Source organism: Equus asinus, chromosome 13, assembly GCF_041296235.1.
Source record: "Equus asinus isolate D_3611 breed Donkey chromosome 13, EquAss-T2T_v2, whole genome shotgun sequence".
Classification (NCBI taxonomy): domain Eukaryota; kingdom Metazoa; phylum Chordata; class Mammalia; order Perissodactyla; family Equidae; genus Equus; species Equus asinus.
In genome coordinates this window covers 14,849,619-14,870,079 of record NC_091802.1, presented here as the reverse complement: position 1 = coordinate 14,870,079, position 20,461 = coordinate 14,849,619, and the positions used below count along the sequence as shown (strand labels likewise).

Genomic DNA, 20,461 nt, shown 5'->3' with positions numbered 1-20,461 from the left:
CTCCATCCCAGCCTGGCAGGGGCAGGAGCGCTCCCCGGGGGGTGAGGCGCGGTGCGTCCTAGGGGAGGGGCAAGGCGAGCAGGGCTGGGGCCGAGGCCGAGGGCTAGGGAGAAGGGCCTTGAATGTCAGACTCAGGAATTTCGCCTTCTGCTGGGTGGCGGGTAGGGGACACGGGAAGTGGTTTAGCACAGAGGGCTGGGGTCGTGGTCAGATTCATGTTTGGGGAAGGGATCTGTGAGCAGGCGGCAGGAATGGCTTAGCCAGGACAGAGGGAATGGAGGAGACTCTACAGGACGGCCTGACCTTCACGGTGGCTGTTCCTGGGGACTCTCTCCCCAACCTCTCCCCTGGCGAGCTCACCAACTCTTGGTTCTGTTATGCCAAGTTCTTCACTTGTGAATCCCCTGGCACCTGACCCCACCACTTCCCAAGACAGAAGCCCACATGACTCTCCCACAGAACCCCGTGTGAGTCTTGCAAACCTGGCCTCTTGTGTCCCTTTCTTAATCTGGAGCCAGAATCCTGCAGTCACGTAACCTACCCCTTTCCTGCCCCAACCAGTCGATCGCCAAGCCCTGCCCACGCTGCCCCTTACATATCTCTGGAGTCCAGCCACTTCTCTTCACCACTCTGGCCCTCCCTAGCTCAGGCCACCAGCATCTTGCACCTGGGTGGCTGCAGCAGCCTTTTTTTTTTTCAAGATTGGCACCTGAGCTAACATCTGTTGCCAATCTTCTTCTTTTTTTTTCTCCTTCTCCGCAAAGCCCCCCAGTACATAGTTGTATATTCTAGTTGTGAGTGCCTCTGGTTGTGCTATGTGGGATGCCACCTCAGCATGGCTTGATGAGTGGTGCCACGTCTGCACCCAGGATTCGAACTGGCGAAAGCCTGGGCCACTGAAGTGGACCGTGTGAACTTAACCACTTGGTCACAGGGCTGGCCCTGCAGCAGCCTCTGCATTGGCCTCCCACCTGCAACCAGTCTCACCCCTCCCCCTGGCAGCCAGAGCAATCTTTCAGAAACACAAGTCCAACTAGTCAGCTCCTGCTTAGGAATCTTCCATGGCTCACCAGTACCCTGAGAATAGGTCCAGTCAAGCCCTCCATGACCTCAGTCCTAACCACCCACCTTCCCTTCAGGGCTCGGTTCAATGCAGCTTCTGCCAGGAGCCCTTCCCCATGATCTCCTCACTGCCCAGCGTGGGTTAGCTGCCCCTCCTAGGGATGTCCTTGTACTCAGCATCTATGTGCCTGCCTGTGCGTGCTCTGACTGGGAGCTTCTTGAGGGCAGAGACTGTACCTGATTCATCCAGCACACAGCCTGACATATTGTGTAGGTGCTCAAAAGATGTTTACTGAATGAATAGTAATTCCATATGACAATGGGGGGGTTGGATATGTGGAGCTAGAGTTCAGGAAAGAGGGTTGAGCCAGTGAGACATTTTTGCGAGTTGTCAGAAAGGACCCATAGTTGTAAGGAGAGCCATAGAAAAAGGTGAGACACCTCAGAGCAAATAAAGCAGGGCCAAGGACAGAGCACTCGCTTTTAAGAGGGAAAGGTTTCTGTACCGGGTAGGATCAGTTTTGACTTAGGTAACAGAAATCCCACGTAAGAACTTCAGGGAAGACAGTCCTGGACTGGTATGTCAGCTCTGCCTGACAAAGACCTCCCAGAGGTGGCTCCTTTCATTCACTGCTTCAGCCACCTCTGGGTGTGACTCTTGTCCTCATGGTTCAGGGTGGTGGCTACAGCTTCAGCTATCACATATGCATTTCAGGCAGTGGGATGGAGACAAGGATGAAGAAGAAGAGGGCAAAGGATCTGCACCATCCCTCTCTTTCTTTTTTTTCCCCTGGTGAGGAAGATTGTTGCTGAGCTAACATCTGTGCCAACCTTCCTCTATTTTGTATGAGGGACACCGCCACAGCATGGCTTGATGAGCAGTGCATAGGTCTGCACCCAGAATCCGAATCTGTGAACCCTGGGTCACCAAAGCAGAGCGTGTGGACTTAATCACTATGCCACCAGGCTGGTCCCTGCACCATCTCTCTTTTAAGGAAAGTTCCCAGAAGGTGTCACGTGACACTTCCACATATATTCTATTAGCTACAACTTAGTCATGTGACCAGACCCAGCTGTAAGAGGAGGCTGGGAAATGCAGCTTCCATTCTAGGCAGACAAATACCCAGCCAAGAACCAAAGGACTATCACTGTGGAGAGAATAGACATCCGGGGACGACTAGCTCACTCTACCATTGAAAGAGAGGATAGACAGAGAGGCGGGCACTGCTGCGTGCCAGGCTCTGTGTTAGGCACTTTACATATCTTATCTCACCTCAACCTGAGCAGAGGCTATTATTATCCCTGACTCACTGAGGAGGCTTGGAGAGTTAAGCAACTTGCCCAAGGACACACAGTGACCCGTGACAGAGCTGCAGCCGAAAACTGTCTTTTCCCTGCCACACCAGGCTGACTGGAAAATCAGGAGAGGGTGGGTCCTAGGAACTACTGGAAGGAAATCTGTCAACAAAGGAGGGCTTGGTCCACAGTGTCAGAGGCTGACAGGCCAACCAGGATACGGGCTGAAGTGTTGCTTCAAATTGGCAACAAGGACACTGCCGGTAACCTTGGCAAGAGTGTGCAAGAGAAGTGGGGGGGGCAGGAGGGGGCTGAAGCCAACTGCAGAGGGTGGGATGCAGAAGGAAGTATGGACTGGTCTCTCTGGAATGGTGGCAGTGAAGGGAGGGCAGGCAGAGCTGCAGGGAACCTGGGCCAGGAGGAGGCAGAGAAGAGGCAGCCTCTGCTGGGAGGTCCCCCAGCTGGGCAGAGGGTTGGATACAAAGGAGGAATCCTTTTCTGCTCCTTCGGGAGGGAAGGGAGCAGGAGGTGCGCAAGCAGGTAGGTCTGGAGAAGGAAGGGAGGGAAGAAGAGGGAGTGCCTGTCCTGTAAAATCTGAAGGATGGTTCTTGGCAGGGGAAGAGGGCAGAAGGGCAAGGGGCGGAGGGAGAGGGGAGGGGCTAGCCTGTGCTGTCCAATATGGTAGCCACTCGGCATGCATGGCAATTTAAATTAATTAAAAGGGAATACAATTAAAAATTCAGTTCCTCAGGTGCACTCACCACATTTGAGGTACTCAGTGGCCACATGTGGTTAGTGAAGACTACATCAGGCAGCACAGCGAGCAAACATTTCCATCGTTGCTGTTGGGCAGCACTGGTCTAGACCCATGGTGATGCGGGTGCCCAGAGACCCCGTCTATCCGGCTGTTAGTCCACACTGGAGGTCATACCCATAGCAGGGCCCCTGGAGAACCCTTCCATGCTATCTCCATTCGAGACCTTCCTCCCCTCTTTGGGACTCCCTCAGGTCTCCCTCCTGGGACAGCCAGCCCCTTGTCAGCCCTGCTTTCATGAGGCCACTCCTGAGGTTCTCTGCTCATCCCAGTGCCAGGCTTCTCACAGTCTGGGAGGGGCTTGTGGAGGACTGGGGAGAACTCCAGTGTTGGGGCTATGCCAGAACAGCTGCCCATGGAAAGAAGGGAGCTGACCCCCAGCACTGGCCCTGCTGGGCTTGGGCATAAGGGTCAGCTCGTCACCATCCACCGATAGATCCAGAAGGACCTCAACGATTGCCCAGCTCAACCTGCATTGTACAGATGGGGACACTGAGTTTCAAAGAGGGCTGGAGAAAGTGCAGAAGGCAGAGGTTTGTCCTCATTCCCTTTATTGTTCTCCACCTCTCGCTTTCCCTAGACCCTGTGTTCAGACAGAGCCGGGCAGGCCTTGGGCGCTGGGGCTGGGCCACAGGCAGGGAGCCCAGGATTGGGCCACGGCTCTCTCTGCTGCCGGAGGTAGCTGAGTAAGGATTCATGGCTAGAAGGGGCTGTCCTGGCCTGACACACTTGGGAAGAAGCATAGCCCCATGGAGGTGACGTGGCATGGACCATGTGTCTGTGCTTGAGGGTGTAGGTGTGTTCAGATGGTTGTGTTTGCTGGGCCCAAGCTGTTCAAATACACAGTGTAGATGGGCGGGGGGTGTGCAGGAGACACCGTGTGGCTTGTGAGCACACCACACACCTGTGCAGTGCCTGCACCTGCCAGGGGAGGCAGGCCCAGGCCAAGTCTGATACCGGATCAGGGGCGGTTCTTCAACATAGGTCCTTAAAATGGCCCTCGGAGTTTGCAATCCTTGCAGATCACGTGGCCGGCCCTGGAGATTCTGGTTCAGGAGGTCTGGAGTGGGTCCAGGGGGCTGCACTGTTGATAAGCCCCCCAGGGAAACCTGAGGCCAGTGAGAAACAGGGCTCAAGCAGAGCTGTCCAGTAGAACTTTCTTTGATACTGAAAATGTTTGCTGTCCAATATGGCAGCCACCGGCCACATGTGTCTACTTAGCAGTTGTAATGTGGCTAGTTTGAGGAGTTCAAGTCTAATTAATTTAAATTTAAATAGTCGCCTGTAATTAGTGGCTGCCATACTGGAGAGCACAGGTGTTGAAACACCGAGGCGGTGGGATGGTTGAGGTCCTGGAGAGAGAAGCACAAAGCTCGGGTACAGGAGTGTGAGTGGGGCCCCGTGCAGGCCCAGGCCCTCCAGACCAGGAGTGGCTGAGGCTGGGCTGAGGCTCCCTTGGGGGGTGCGGAGTTGGAGCCAGAGCCCAGAATTGCACAGGTCTCTCCCAGTGTCCACCCTGCGCTGCCGGCGACCTGGTGTCTGCCTGGCTGGGAGGGCAGGAGAGCTCCTGGGAGACCCTTCTGCCTGGCTGGGATCCCACCAGGGCCCTGGCCCAAAGGCTCTCACTGCATCCAGTCAGGAGTCGGGGGCGGAGGGTCAGGATGTCTTCATGTTCTCCTGCAGGCCCAGGGTGGAGCTGGTGGTCGTGGGGTCACGCTCACCCTGTGTAAGCATTGAGGGGACAAAAGTCAGCCCCCGGGGAGCAGCGGGGCCCCCAACACAGACATGTGAACCCAAGGCCTCTGAAGGGCGGACTCAGGGAGTTCTCTTACCGCCCCTTGCCCCACGTCCTCCGCGTACTTGAACTTCTTCTGCTTGTAGTAGTGCCTCTTGGGCAGGATGTGGAGCAGCAACAGGTCACAGAGAACCGTGGCCTGGGGGCGGGGCAGGGGGAGGGTGGCAATCTGGGGGCTGGCACAGAGCCCTCCACATCCCACCTGAGTCCCTACTGACTGTGGGGGCCTGGCTGATCCCTGCCTACCCAGACCTCAGGTCCTGGAGGGCCGTGAGGCTCTGCCCCATCCCGCCTTTGTCCTGCCCCAGCTCTGGGCCTCAGTTTGCTCAGACATACTGTGGCTCTAGTCTGGTGGGTGGGATCAGTAAGGATGGACAATTACAGTCAAGTTTTGGGGCAAGAGACTTGTTGCTGTTACTGAGATCTGGAAGAGGCAGGACTGACCCCCGCACCGTGATGCCATGAGCCTGACACTTACCACTCCAAAGATGCCAATCCCAGAGCCAATAGTGGTCATTGTGGGGATGATGTCAAACTTCCCAGCCTGGTGGCAGGGCCCAGGGGGGAGAAGGGTTAACAGTCAGAAGGGGCCTGGTGGAAAAGGCCTTCCTCAGAAGCCAGGGGCGCAAGAGGGCTTCCCAACCCTCCACTGCTGGCTGGCCCCACAGCCTGCTGCCCACATGCCCACTGCTCTGGCTTTATACAAGGACCCAACCGCTGGTCAGGAGCCCTGGGTTTTGACCTTGGCTCTGCCTCCCTGGACACAGGGAGATAGTGAGGGAGGTGAGGTCACAGGCTGGAAAGCCCTGCCCCCGGTGGTACCCAGGTCCATCTGTTATCTGAGTGAAGACCACCCAACTTCCTGTCTCTGTAACTACAGACACCCAACAGGCACTCACAGGAACAGAGAATGTGTCTCTGGCTGCCCCTCACACTGGACTCTCACCTTGCCATCCACAAGGATGTCAAAGCGAATCCCAAACACCTTGAAGAGGTGCCGATAGTTGGTTCCGTTCTCCACGAAGTACCTGGCAAACCTGGGGGAAGGGGTGAGGTTGCAGGAGAGGGTGATGGGGGACTGTCTTGGGTCCCGAGTGCACAGAGCATCAGGGATGCAGGAGCCCTTAGAGGGCCATGAGGACGGCCCATGCCCCCCAACATTATATAGAGGGACAGCCACTGGCAGGATCCCAGCCTCACTCCAGGAGAGCTGTATGCAACCCTCACCCTAACTCCTGATGTCAGCAATTACCCCAGCGGGTCCTGGCCAGGTGGGCCTCCAGGGGACCGAGAGCCAGGAGCAGGGGCTCGGGCCTCCAAGGTCTTGTTCCCCGCAGGCTCCCTGCTTGACCAATCCCAGGAGATTGGGAGCTGCCTGGGCTCCTCTGCTCCCCTCCCAGGGATACTTGCTTGGCCTCAAGGGGTTCTGGGAGTGGGAGAGCCTGTGGACCCCCAAGGAAGGGTGCACTGGTGGGGCCGGGCAGGCACCTGAAGTTGAAGCCTGGAGACAGATTTTTTTCTTCATACAGCCCGTGGAACTCGTAGATGGGTTTGCAGTGTCGCACATGCCAGTCCAGGTCACAGTTCCAGTCGATGGTAATGCCCACCACCCCGCCCTGCCAGGGACACAGGCATTTAAGATCCCAGGTTTCAGTATCAAGAGACTCCTGCCTTATAGCTGGCGCCAGCAGTCTCTTGAAGAGGGAACATTTTTTTTGTTTGAGAAGAGACGCCAAGAAGCTGCTTCAGGGTTGAGGTCCTATCACCCTCTCTGGCCCCACCTCCCGCCCTTCACGCTCCAGCTTTCTGACTGTTTCTAGAATACACCAAGCTCTTCCTACCTCAGGGCCTTTGCACAGGCAGTTCCCCCCAGTTCCCCACAAGGCTGGCTCTTTCTCATCCTTTGATCGCTTTCCTTGAAAGGCCTTCCCTGACCACCACCCCCAGTCTAAAATATGTCCCCGTTATTCCTTCTGTGTTTTCTGGAACATTAGTCACTTTGTAATCATATATTTATTTTGTGTGATTGTTAACCCATCTCCTCTAAGACAGTATACTCCACGAGGGTGGGGCTGTCTGTCTTCTTCATCACTGACTCCTGAGTTCCTAGCATAAGTCACAGCATGGGAGGCATGTAAATAGTTGTTGAATTAAACAGTGAGTCTGTAAAGACAGGGGCTGGGAAGAGAAAACTTGAGAATACAAAGGTCCTCTGGGCACGGCCAGGCTCAGGGACAGGACGGGTTTGCTGAGCCACCGGAGAGTTGGGAAGTGGTCAGGCAGATGTGGAGCTGGGCAGCTAGGCGGGAGGCTGGTACCTGATGATGGTGACGGGTGAGAAGTTCCCAGGGGGTTGGCAGGGAGATTTTTAGGAACAGGGAGGCCTAACATTCAGCTTTCTGGTCGTGTGTGTTGCTACAGTGTAAACCCTCTCCAGGGGTCTGCAAACTGAGGCCCGAGGGCTGAATTTGTTTACCCAAGTCTGTGGCTGCTTTTGCCGTACAGTGGCTGACCTGCATAGTCGCAGCAGAGACCACGCGGCCTGCAAAGCTGAAAATACTTAGTCTCTGCCCCTTTAAAGAAAAAGTTGGCTAACCCCTGTTCTAGATAAATGTGTTGTGAGCAAGTGTGTGTGTGTGTGTGTGTGTATGAGCGCGTGCATGTGCCCAATGTCACAGAAAAGGGGCTGATTGCCAGCCCTGAATAGGCAGCTGCAGGAGCAGGCTGACAGCGAGCACATAATAGGGTGGCCACCTGCCAGGCGGTACTGAAGTGCTGTCCCATGCAGGAACTCCCTTGATCCTCAAGACAACCCCACAAGACTGGTACTATGATTGCACCCACTTTACAAGTGAAAAGCTCAGACGCACAAAAGGTAAGAGACCTGTCTGAGGTCACCCTGCTCATTAGGGACTTGCTGGGATTTGATCCTAGTCAGACAAATCTGTCCTCCTTACGAGGAACCCCTTCTCTTGGAACCGCAAATTACGGAATTCTCAGGAACATGGGCCATGGGATTCAAGCTGCTTTTATCCAATATTTAAAAAACAGTGGGGATCAGCTCGGTGGTGTAGTGGTTAAGTTTGCGTGCTCTGCTTCATCAGCCCGGGGTCTGCCGGTTTGGATCCCAGGTGTGGATCCCAGGTGTGGACCTAGCACTGCTCATCAAGCCATGCTGTGGCAGCATCCCACATACAAAATAGAGGAAAACTGGCACGGATGTTAGCTCAGGGCCGATCTTCCTCAAAAATAAATAAATAAAATAAACAACAGTGGGACCTCAGCAGACATCCAGGTGACAGTGTCTGCCCACATCCATTCATTCTGGGCACCTACTGTGTGCCAGGTCCATGCCAGGCCCTGCTGAGGACACAGGGCTGACCCTCGGGGGCCCCCAATATTAGAGAATAGATTCATATATATGTACTTGGCCCAGACCTGGGAGGCTTTGGTGGGAGGGGGTAACTAGGCCTGGAAAGGCATTGTTGGCTTGGTGATCTGGGGGCCCAGGCTTCCCCACGCCCCCGGCACCATACCTTCTCAGCCAGGGTGCTGAAATTCTGGCCTGACTCTTGTATCACATAGCCGAGCTTGAAGACAGGGCACAGCGGGTGCAGGGTCTTGTGGTAGAGGCAGGTCTTCATGTAGGCGGCATCCACCACCTCCACCAGGTTGCGCCTATGGGAGCCGAGGGCGTTTGTGGCGGTGTGCCAGCTGGGAGGGTGCCCACCGTGCCCTGAAGCTCTGGGGCTGCCTCCCGGGCTCCAGAAATGCCCCTTGCACAGCCCCTGGAGACTGAAGGCGGCCCACCCGGGGGCCCGGCCCCGGCTGCGGCCTCGGGAGTGAAATTAGCAGGAGTGGAGGGCGACAGCACAACCTCGGGGAGCTGCCGGCACTGCTGCCCGCTCCTCCCACCAACCTTTTGACCTTGAAGCGTGGAAAGCTGATGCTGTTCTTGATGAAGAGAGTGAAGTTCTCGGCCTCTCGGAGAAGGGCAGGGCTGGAGGAGACCACACTCACTCACCGCCCGCTCGCCCAGCGTCCCCCAGGTGCCCGCCCAAGCTTGGCGCAGTGTGGGGCTGTGAGAGCCCACAGGATCCTCCTGTGGCCTTGGATGGATGGAGGGGGGGGTGTGCTATGATGGTGGACTCTCAGGCCCTTGACTGGGGACCAGGGGGATCTCTGGCCTGGGCATGGATGGGGTGAGGGTAGGGCTGGAAGATGAGGGACAGAGCTTTCCCAGCACACAGATCCAGACGCCCCTCTGTCTGGGCTGGGGACCTGCTCCTAGCTCCCTGGAAGGACGGGGTGTTACCGTGGGATGTCATCGTCCACCTCCACGGGGCACCAGCCAAAGATCTCGCACGTCTGCACGGTGTCATTGAAGGCCACACACTTGCCCGTGCGGATGCCTGGAGCAATGGAGGAACCCATGGGTGCCCACTCCAAGCTGGGGGTGCAGAGGATGCCGCCCCACGCCCCATCCCTAGGAGCCCCCGGTGACGGAGCACCCAAGAGCAGAAGCCTGAGGACAGAAATGTGGTTGGGTATGGGAAAGGGCACGCCAAGGTCAGGGTGGCAGGAGGGGAGAGAGCAGGAAGGACCTCCTGGTGGAGGAAGCCTGAAGCTGACGGGCTGTGGAGGGGAATGGGAGGAGACCGACCTTACCTTGGGCCTTCCTCTCTGCCTTCCCAGGGATGCAGCCGCTATCATCCGCGCACGTGCCGCCTTCCGGGTGCTGGGGGAGGGGAGAGCTGCTGGCGCCAGGCCTCTTGGGTGGGATCCTGAGAAGAGCCCCTCCCGCCCCCAGGGCCCTAGGGAGGGTGTGGGGCAGAGTCTCAGACCCCTTTGGGGTAACCTTTGCTGGCAGCCTCCTTCCCCAGTGCCCTCCCAAGACACACTCTGGTCTCATGCTCAGCTGCTCCATTGCCCGTGTCAGCTGACAGGGGAGCGGCGGCACAGAGGGAGATTGGGCCTTAGGAGTTGGGCAGGCACTGAGGCTCAGCATCCTGCTTGGCACACAGCTGGGAGGGAAAGCTCAGCACTGTCCATGGTGGACCGTTACTTTGTGTGAATCTATGCTTGAAATTCCACCATTGTGGCCTTTGTGGGAAGCCTAGCCAGCTTCACCTCCAATGCCCAAGGAGACCTCCTCCTCCATGTTATGTTTCCCTGTGGGTCCAAGAAGGGGGGATGGGCAGCAGTTCTCACCTCTGCACAGTAGCCTTGAGCCTGCTTTGGGGTCGCGATGAAATTGGTCATGACCACGAAGGAGCTGTCGCCCTGGAAGTGAGGGGCACGGGGAAGGTAGGGCAGGCCTCTGAGCTGCGAGAGCAGCCTTGAGAACTCAAGCACAGCCCCAGTAGACCCCTAGAAGTCACATGACGCCCCGCAGCCTCCACACCCCTGATGTCAGAGTGGGCTGATATTATGAGGCTGCTTCTGCCTCATTCACAGTGAGGAAACTGAGGCCCAGAGAGAGAGAGGAGCTGGACTGGCCCACAGGGAGGTGGGACAGAGCCCCACCTGGCTCTGAGCCAGCTCACCTGAGCTGGGAAGACGTAGTCAGCCACGTCCCAGACCTGGGGGCCCAGGCCTGGGAGCTGCGTCACTGCCAGGCCCTTGAGTTTCACAGACACGCTGCTGATGAGGCTGCTGGAGGTCTGGTAACCCTTCTCGTAGACAAACACCCACCTGCGGGGGGATGGGGGGTGGAGCTGGGCAGGGCCATTCAAGGATGGCACGTGGCTCTGTGGGCTGCTGCCCCCTCTGGCACCAGCTGGACATGTCGGGTCCTGTCCCTTCCCCTCCCTGGATGCATCTCAAGCCACTCTCTGCTCCTAAAGCTGCATCTGGGGCTGGAGGCAGGAGGGCCTCCCCCGCCTCCCCCAGCTGGCCTGTGCCAGAAGTGCCACAGTTCTTTTCACTATGAAAGTAGTAATTGCCAGGGAGGAGACCCCCTGAAGGATGCTTTCAGATCCTTTTCCAAGAGCACGATCTGCTGGGGCCTGGGAGCCAAGCTTCTTGGACCACAATCCTTGTTCCCAGAGCGCTCTTTCCTTCCTGAGGTCCTCCTACCAAGAAACAGTAGATCATAAGGGCTGAGAGCCTGGCCTTCGGTGCCCGAGATCCTGGATTTGGATCCCAGCTACACTACTCATGGGCTGTGTGATTTTGGGGGAGCTATTCAATCCCTCTCTGCCTCAGTTTCCTCATCCGTAAAATGGGAATAACAATAATAGTACCAGTTGTACTTGACTTGTGGTTGCAAGTTACTGCATGTAAAAGCACTTAGAATGGGGCCTGGCACTGAGGAAGTGCTATATAGATGTTAGCTAGTGCGATCTCAGCCATGCTGGAGCCCCTGGGAGGGAAACCAGCCAAGTGGCCCTCTGAAGGACTTGCAGCATCTGAGGCCCTTGTGGGAGTGGCTCAGGCTGGAGGTCTCCCAACTTTCTTGGGAAATTCTGGCCTTCCCTTCCCAGCATTGAGAACCCCTGTTCCTTTGGGTTCTCCACTTTCAATCCGGGAGGTTCAGTGGGGCTGACCTCCCTCTTAACTCCAAGGTTGCAGGGGGAGCACATGACCAAGGTTGCTAATCAATGTTCCATCACCCTAGCAACAGTGATGGGTCTAAGGATGGATACATGACCCGGGGAGTTTCAGCAGTGAGGCCAGGGTTTTTCTGGGAACTACTGGGAAAGAGACATTCTCTCTGCTGAGTGGCTATGCAAGGTGGCTACAAGACCAAAACTATGGTTAGTCATGTTTGCTACGTCTTGGAGAGAGCAAGCCTGAGAATGAAGCCAACTTAGAAGACAGCCGAGCAGGGAGATGGAGACGGGCAGACTTCTGACAGTGTTGTTAGAGCACCTGGATCCAGCCATACCTGAAACATCTTGAAAAATCTACCTCTGGACTTTTCAGTTATATGAGCTAATAAGTTCCCTTCCTTCATTCAAGCCAGTTTCAGTTTGGTTTCTGTTGCTTACAATGAACGCCCTGAATAACACTTCTCTCCAGGGTGTGGTCCCCTTCCTTCAGGAAAGACTCTCCATGGAGATTCAGTGTAACTCTGTGTGTGTGTGTGTCCCTGGTGCCCATCAGAGTGTGTAGCTGTGTATCTCCAGCGCGAATCTGTGAGCACACCTGTAATTGTGTCTGACCATGAGGAGGTGTGCTTATGCCTCTGTCACCCCTCGTCTTACACTTAGCCCACTGTCCAAGCGGAGCTCAAAGCCCCTCTCCTGTCCCCCAGAGCTCAGGAATAGAATTCTCCAGGCCTCCTAGTCCCAGAGTCACTGCTGGCTCTCTGGGGCCTGTCTCCCTGCTCCAGGCCCACGAAGGCAGCCCATCAAGGTCCTCCCTCCTCTCCCCTCCTATGGTCCACGCCTCTCCTTCTCCAAGCGCCTCCCCCAGCCTGGCGCTGGAGCCAAGCCATCCCCCCCCCCCCCAAGCCTAAGCACAGTCACTGCTGCCCCCTGCAGGTCCCAATGGCAGCAGGTGAGGCTGACAGAGGTTCCCAATTCTCAGTGTCCTGAGCCTGCGGCCTGCTTCCCGCCCTATCAGGGAGGGTGGGCATCCCCCATCCCCCCACTCTCCTTAGGTTTCTTCCTCCAGGAATGCCTCTGGCTCCACGCCCAAGTTCGAAGTTGCTGTTAAGGGTGATGGGGGAGCCGCTCCGCATTCTGAACCCCACTTTCAGGAGAGGTCACTGGCCTCGCTCTTGGCAGCCCCCACTCCTGACGTCCCAGCAGTACTTCTCTCTTTGCCCGATACCAACTCCTTACAATACAGATGGGAAAACTGAGGCCGGGGGAGTGTCCCTCTCGAGCCAGAGGGCAAGAAGGGCAGACCAGGCTCAAGGTTCCCAGCCCTGTCCCCCTCCACTGAGCAGCCTGGCATCAACGTGTCTGCCAGGAGCCACACTGAGGCTCCATGCTGGGGCTGATGCAGCCATTCTGCGCCATGTCTGCTCCTGGGGGCTGTCAGTCCTGCGGGTCAAAGGGAAAAGTCAAATCTGGGAATCTGGCATCAGTGTCCTTGGTTCTGATAATAATAGAATGACCATGGCACCAGGCCCGCCCCTCTAAAGCCACACTCGCCTTGACCTGGCCTTGCGGTCACCACCCCTGGAAGGCCACCAAGGGGGTCGGATGCCAAATGCCCCGGCATCTTCAGAAGCCCCTCCTCTTCTAGAAATTCTCATTCCCATTCTTTCCTCCTCGTCCTCAGCAGCACCCCGTCCTGAGTCATTCTTCTCCAACAGCACCTCACGGAAGAGGCCACAGGAGACAGTGGCCGAGAAGGTGGCATCTGGGCTCACAGAGGCTGAGCTTCAGGTACTAGCACTGCAACTCACCAGCTGTGTGGCTTCAGGCTAAAGACCAAACCTCTCTGAGCCCTGGCTTTCTCGGTAAAACAGAGGTGATGCCATCTACCTCAAGGATGCTGCTTGATCAACAAATATGAGCAAGGCCGTACCACGCACTGGGCTGTGGGCTGGGCCCCAGGGAGAAAAAGTCTAGGTGCTTCTTTGGGGGAACATTCCCATGAGTTCTCTCTGAGGAAATCAACACAGTGCCTGGCATGCAGTAGGCACATAAGAAATAATCCTCTTCTTGTCACTGTCTCTAGTCTTCCTTCATTAATTCCTCTTTAAATGTCGCTCTGCCCTCATCCTCCTGGCTTCCATTCTCAGCTCAGGTAGAACTTCATGTGAGCTGTCGCCGACATACTAGGGCCCACGGATTTCTCTCCACTTCTGCACTCTCCTCCTAGATTTAATTCCATACGTTCATTTAGTCATTCAACAAATCTTTATCGAGCCCCTGTTACCTGCCAAAAACCATTCTAGGCACTAAAAATAAAGAGATGAACAAAACGAAACAAAATTCTGCACTCAAAGAATTGTATAAATGTCTCCATCTCCCACAGCTCGGTGACACAGATTCCTTCCCCCTGCCCTGGCCCCTACCCCAGACATCTCACAGGTCCCTCAAACTCGACTCAGCCCTTTGGAAAACGGTCTCGCAATGCTTCAAAAAGTTAAAAATGGAAGTACCGTAGGACCCAGCAATTCCACTCTCAGGGACATACTCAAGAGAACTGAAAACATACACTCACACAGACACCTGAACACGAATGTTCACAGCAACGTTATTCATAGGAGGCAAAAAGGGGAAACAACCCAGATGTCCAGCAACCAGTGAATGGATAAACCAAATGTGGCATTTCCATACAATAGGATATTATTCAGTCATAAAAAGGGATGGAGTAGGGGCTGGCCGGTGATGTATTGGTTAAGTTCTCCTGCTCCGCTTCCATGGCACGGGGTTCACCAGTTTGGATCCCGGGCACGGACCTACACACTGCTTGTCAAGCCATGCCATGGCAGGAGTCCCACATATAAAAAAAAAATAGAGGAAGAGGGGTACAGATGTCAGCTCAGGGCCAATCTTCCTCAGCAAAAAAGAGGAGGATTGGCAGTGGATGTTAGCTCAGGGCTAATCTTCCTCCAAAAAAAAAGAAAAGAAAAGGAATGGAGTACTGGTACACGCTACAAGAAGGATGAACCTTGCAAATATTACACTAAGTGAAAGAAGCCAGACACAAAGGCCACATATTGTACGATTTTATTTACATGAAATGTCTAGAACAGGCAAAGTAGGGTGTGGGGAGGGGGAATGGGGACTGATTGCTAAGGGGTGTGGGGTTTCTTTTTGGAGTAGTGCAAATGTTCTGGAATTAGATAGTGATGATGGTTGTACAACTTTGTCATTATACTAAAAACCACCAAATTGTATATTTTACAAGGGTGAACAGTATGGCATGTGGATCCTATCTGGGAACAAAAAGTCAACAGGCCCACCTGAGAGCCTCCTCTCCCCAGAGAACTTGCTCCTCTGGTGCCCTCATCAGGGAGGATGGGGCCCTATCTACTCGTTCCCCAGGCTCAAAGCCTGGGCATCATCCTCATACCTTCCCTCTTGGTCATGCCCATGTTCTTTGGGTCCCTTTGTCCTTCCTGCCCTACTTCGGTTTTCATCAAGGGACCGGAGGGGTCCTTGTGTGGAGGCTGAGACTGGAGAGGGGCTGGGGCAGCTCTGGCAGGGCGCTAGGAGGACAGGTCATGTGGCTGGTGACACAGGGTGTGACTAAGGGCCGCAGGCAGGAGTTGAGCAGATGGGGTACATGCTATTGGACAGAGCAGCCTTGGGGAGGGGCAAGACCAGACTCCAGGCCCAGGAGGGACCGAGTGCAGAGCCGGGCCCACCCTGGGGGCTCAGAAGTTACCCGGCATGCAGTCTGCAGAGAAGTCAGGCTGACGATTCATGTTTTGAAAGTTTTTGAATGAGTCATCAACCTCTAAAAACCAAGAGGTTCCTTTCACCCATAAATTCCAATTTCCCACTGCTCTTGAGAAGGTAGAAACTCTGGCTATGCTGGGCGCGTGTCCCCTGCAGCACTGATGGGCAGAAGCCGAGCAGCGCCATCCCCAGGGCGGGGCCCACCAGATGACCATCTCAGTCTTCCATGCTCACTGCTTCTGCCTCAGTACGGCCTCATCCTCTCCTCTTGTCACTGCTGCCTCTTCGAGACTGTTCTACCTCTGGCCTCCAGCCCCATTCCGGTGTCTGCCTGGCCCAGGCCTTTCCTTGCTAGACACCCTCCCATGGCTCCACACTTTCTGCAGGAGAGAGCCCACGTTCCACAGCTTGGCATTCAGAGGCCTGAGCTGGTGGCCCTGCTCACCCCCCCCCCCACCTCCTCTCCCTTCGCTCCTTTCATGTTCCCTAGCTGTTCTCTTGCTGTTCCTTCCCTGCCCCAGGACCTTTGATCACACTCTGCTTTCCAGCAGGAGTGCCTGGAACAGTGGGAACATACAACCAGGCTCCACCAATGAGGGCATTCCCTTTCCTTGGCCACGATGATTGGTTCTGGGATGGGCATGTGACCTAACCCCATCTGGTAAGAGCTGGACCTGGGACTTCTGCTGGAACTCGGGAGAAGCAGACACTCGTGGGCCCAGGGGGTGGCTAAGCTGGTGGGATGTCAGCCGGGAGCTGCTGGTAGCCATTTTGCCACTCTGAGGACAGAGAGCCTGCCTGAGGATGAAGCCTGCACAGAGGAAAGCAGAGCTAAGAAGAGGAGAAGATCATGCCTAGCTTCCCTAAGAACCGAAATGGGACCAGCCTGAACTCCTCATCTCCTCATAGGACTTGCCCTTCCTGTGCCCTCCTCATGGAGGATCCAGCCAGTCCTGAAGCCTGCACTGACTTTTCAGTTACATAAACTAATCAATAGCTCTTCTCTTCACTAGCAACCAATCAAAGGAGCTCTGGCCGATTCATCCTCAGCTCCTCCCTCTCCCTCTGCCCACTCTGTACCCCACGTCGGTTCCATGGAGCCTGCCACAGCACTAGGCACAGAGACGATGCAGTAGAGATGTGCTGGGGCGCGTTTCTCCCAGCAATAATTTGTATCTATCCTTATCCTTGATTGCTGTGCTCCAGGATCCATTTGGAAATCTCAGGAGCAGGTGATTTCAAGAGCTCTGTAGCGGTGGGGGGTGTTCAGGGGGGCCTAAGGGAAAGCCAAGAGCAGGGCTGCCTGGCCTACAGCCCCCAGGCCTTTGTTCAAGGCAGGTTCCACTACTGTGTCACCTCCTCCAGGAAGTCTTCCCAGGCTCTCCTTCCCAAGCAGCATTCACAGATACCCTTGGGACCCTCCTGTGTGCTACAGCCAGTCCTCTCTCCTCACCCGAACAGACCCCTCCAGGGAGGGACATCTCCCAGGACATGTCCCTTGTAGGGGCCTGCTAGGTCACAGATGACAGCCCACTGCCTGCAGACCTCCAGTTACAGAGAGCTCATCGCCTCCCAGGAGACAGCTCTAACTGCAGATTAACCACTTTAATTTGAGCCAAAAAGAGCTCAGCCTTAGCTCAGCCCACCAGGGTGGCCCACCCACTCCCTCCACTTGCCCTGGATTTCCTGGGAGAGTGTGACCAAGAGAGAACACAGCCTCAGTTTCCCCCCTCCGAGTCCATTTGGGTTGTCAGCAGCTCAGCCTCCTTGCCTCTGTCCAGTAACTCTCCACCTCAAAGTCTCAGCGTCTTTCCCTCCATCTGAGAGGTTGGGCTCCAACGTCTGTCCCTCTGTCCTACTCTGTCTCTGTGTCTGCCCCTCCCCCGTCTGGGCTGTGCCCCTGTCTCTGGGGTCCCGTCCACCCCTGCCCCGTGGAACAGTTGGGAAACCGAGGCCTGAGAAAGCAAGACCAAGTCCAGGGTGGTTTTGCTCTGCAGCTGTGGGCTCCTGCCTGACGGGCAGTGCAGCCATGGGCAGCGGCCAGATGAGGGCACCAGAGACAGCAAGAGTCCCAGCCCAAGCCAGAGCCAGAAGCTTGCGCTTGAGGGTGGAGCTGGGGGTATTGCCAGGGACCCTGCCTTCCTCCCTCTGCTATGTGACTGGGCAAGTCAGTGCCCCTCTCTGAGGACGTTTCCCTTCCAGAATATCAAGGCTGACTTCGGAGCCACACAGCTCGATTCAAATCCTGGTTCAGCCTCTGTCTAGCTGTGAGATCCAGGCGAAATCACTCAGCGTCTCTGAGCCTCATAGATGCTTAGAAGGCCACATCCATTTGGACACTGAGTAGACTGTCTTGGGAGGGAGGCGGGGAAGGAAAGATGTAATGAGGTCTCCATCACTGGAGGTATGTGTTCAGGACTGGATGGTGGCTCAGGGTGTGTGCTGCAGCTGGAGTGGGATGAGAAGACTGGCCTTTCCTTCTGACAGTCTGTGGCCAGCACCTAAGAGGGCACTGATGCTGCTGCCAGTGCTGACCGGTCAGCAGAAATAGGGAGCCCTAGGTCTCAGTGAGGACAACACTCTCCCAGCCTCTTTGGGCAAGGGTCGGGCTGTGCCTTGGCAGGCAGCCTCTCTCTCCCCTGGCAGGTCCAGAGGGCAGCGAGTGGTGGACTTTTAGGCCTGTCCTGTGCCTGGTGTCACACCATCAGTGTTCCATTAGAAAGGTTCTCAGAGCCCTCATGAGGTGGGAAAGGAGAGGCAGAGCCAAGGCCTGGGGGTCAGGAGGCCTCAGTTCTAACTGGAACTTGCTGTGTGACCTAGAAACCCCATGGCTCCTCTCTGCACCTCAGTTTCCCTCATAAGCTCAAATAACATTGCAGATGTCAAACTGGTTTGTGAACAGGAGGGAGGCAGAGGCCACAAGGTGTCAGAGGGCTGAGTCCGCCTGACCAGCTCTGAGGCCTTGGCAGCCAGGTGGGGCCGAGGAAAGGCTGTTTTGGATGCCAGAAGCCCTGGGGAGAGCAGGACTATGTGGTCACTACCTGGCCTCTTGGTCAGCCTGCCCTGGGTGCCAGTCAGAGTCCTGGTTTGGTCCCACGGCAAAAATGAGGACATGGAGACCAGAGGGGCAGGGCCCTTAGAATCACATAGTAAAGTCAGACCAGGGCTGCCAGGTGCCCCTCAACCCCCCAGCCAGGGCTGAACCCCTTCAGTGGCCCTGGGGCCTCCAGGAGCCCTCTGCAGTCACTGTGAGTGGGCATGAGGCGCCCCCCGCAACAGGCACATGCATCAGGTACGCAGCCACTTCAGCCACAGGGAATGCACATGTGGGCACCCAGCCTAGGGACACACCCAGCAGCCACAACCACTGGTCACACATCCAGATGCATGAGGGCACGCGCACCCACACAGAGCTTCGGGTACACACACATCCACACACACACACACACACACACGTGCTCACACAAGCATGCACGCGTGCAAGCCCCTGCCAGGCTTGTCTCGGCTCCCAGGACAGCTAGACTGATTTCAGGGAGACGGCCTTTACACGGTCCCCAGCACAGACAGACTGCAAGGGAGTCCCACACTACTTCTGCCTCGGCATTCTTGGGACAGTGGGACAGGTCCCAAGATGCCAGAAAGAAGCTGTCATCCCTGGGACCGGAACTGACCTCCAACCTCTGCCTGACACACCACCATTAAGGCACCAGGGGTTCCAAATTTGAGGGTTTCTCTGCTCTGGGGATCTCAAATGTCCCAGGGTGCCTCTAATTTAGGCAGAGCAGGTGGGAGCAGGGCCTATAAAATGGGATGTGGCCTCCACTTCTTGGTAGCCTGGTTTGGCTGGGAGGTCACAGGTGGACGGACCCTGGCTGTGTTCGCTGGGGCCATGGCCTCCAACTCACTCACCACTTGCAACTGTTAACAGTCAGTCGGTTCCTCAGAACGCAAGAGGTTTGCCTCCGGTTCACCAGCTGGCCCAGTGCAGGGCTTCCCCTCTCTGCCTCAGTGTCCCCATCTTGACTGTGAGTTAGTACGTGGTTTTCAGGAAGGACGACAACGGATGAAGACAAAGAGGGGCTCTCTGGGGGCATGGGGGGCATCCCAGAGCCTGGAGGACAGGCCCAGGTTGGGGGCTAGTACAAGAGGGCGGCAGGGAGGGGACCCAGACTCACCCAATGACGTAGACCAGAACCACGAGCTGGATCAGGCGGAAGACGACGCCCACCTTCTTGTTGCGCACCAGCACCATTCGAGGCGTGTCGTACTCAAAGAAGAAGGAGGCTAGCTCATCCTGGAGGCGCCGTGCCATGGTGGGCCAGCTTGGGGGGCTGAGAACTGAGCCCCCTGCACAGCCTTTGCTCTCGAGGGGAGCCAGGCGTCAATACCCACGTCTACAGCAGAGCTTCTAGGAAGGGCAAGGCAGTCGGGGCCAGAGGTCAAAAGTCAGAGGTCAGTGGAGGCGCTTGGGATGGGAGGGAGAATCCTTGGTGGTCAGAGCAGCTTTGGCCCCTGGCAGGCAATGAACTGTGGGCCAGCGGAGCCTGTGGACAAATAAATTCCCAAAGATAGATGGAGGCGGGGCTGGTGCGGCCACCCAGGCCCAGCCCCTCTGCCCCTCCTGGCTCCGCCTGGGCTGTGCTGGGCCTCCGGAAACAGGAGCTGTTGGCAGGAAACCACATGGGCCACTCATCACAACGCAAAGATAAAGCTGTCATCCCCCCCACGAACCTGGTAGAACAGGGCTGGGGGCTCGGGCCAGGGCCTGGGTGGAGTGGCCTCAGGCCGGAGCCCTCCCCAAACCAGGAACACATCCCCATATCCAAACATTCTCCCCACCCTACCTCCATCCTCAGGTGGGGAGCACAGCCCCTGGGGGCCTGCAGCCTGGAGGACAGAAGAGGAAGGAGCCCGAGCCCACAGCAGGACCCCCCCCCCCCGCCTTGTAGACGACCTTCCATCCACTCATCTCCGACCTGTGCCCTATCAATCTCCATGTCTGGCTGGCGTCTCCATCCCCCCACCCACCTCTCCCCCGATCTGTCCTGCCCCAGTCATACCTCCACTTGCCTGAAATGTGCAGAGGGATGCAGGTGCCCAGACAAGGTAAGGGCCACCTCTGTTACACAGTGTCATCGGGTTCCCCGAGACCCAGCAAGAAAGCCTGACAGGAGCCCACCTCGG

The 20,461-nt window shown here is 56.3% G+C and overlaps 1 protein-coding gene across 3 annotated transcripts; it reads right to left on the bottom strand.

Annotated features, from left to right (window-relative positions):
- Positions 1 to 3,686: 3,686 nt before the first annotated feature.
- P2RX1 (purinergic receptor P2X 1) lies at positions 3,687 to 19,910 on the bottom strand. Of its 3 annotated transcripts, none has more exons than XM_070482558.1 (12): positions 19,453 to 19,910; positions 10,514 to 10,661; positions 10,179 to 10,250; positions 9,636 to 9,705; positions 9,283 to 9,379; positions 8,887 to 8,967; positions 8,504 to 8,645; positions 6,456 to 6,583; positions 5,914 to 6,004; positions 5,446 to 5,511; positions 5,005 to 5,106; positions 3,687 to 4,894 (listed from the first exon to the last, which is right to left on the bottom strand). In XM_070482558.1, the coding sequence occupies exons 1-12, from the start codon at positions 19,587 to 19,589 to the stop codon at positions 4,829 to 4,831; spliced, it is 1,200 nt and encodes a 399-aa protein (XP_070338659.1). In that variant the 5' UTR covers positions 19,590 to 19,910; the 3' UTR covers positions 3,687 to 4,828. The 3 variants fall into 3 exon arrangements, 2 of the variants coding, with proteins under 2 accessions (XP_070338659.1, XP_070338660.1); XR_011493622.1 differs by having other exon boundaries at positions 3,710 to 4,894; positions 5,446 to 5,558; positions 19,453 to 19,724; XM_070482559.1 differs by lacking the exon at positions 5,446 to 5,511 and having other exon boundaries at positions 3,709 to 4,894; positions 19,453 to 19,724.
- Positions 19,911 to 20,461: the final 551 nt, after the last annotated feature.

Excerpts from the sequence above, each read along its gene's own strand:
- P2RX1 (XM_070482558.1), bottom strand. The coding sequence starts at position 19,589 with ATGGCACGGCGCCTCCAGGATGAGCTAGCCTCCTTCTTCTTTGAGTAC. Across the intron at positions 8,968-9,282 it reads GTGGACGATGACATCCCACG|CCCTGCCCTTCTCCGAGAGG; the intron begins GTAACACCCCGT and ends GGTCTCCTCCAG. Across the intron at positions 4,895-5,004 it reads AGGACGTGGGGCAAGGGGCG|GGTGAGCGTGACCCCACGAC; the intron begins GTAAGAGAACTC and ends ATGCTTACACAG.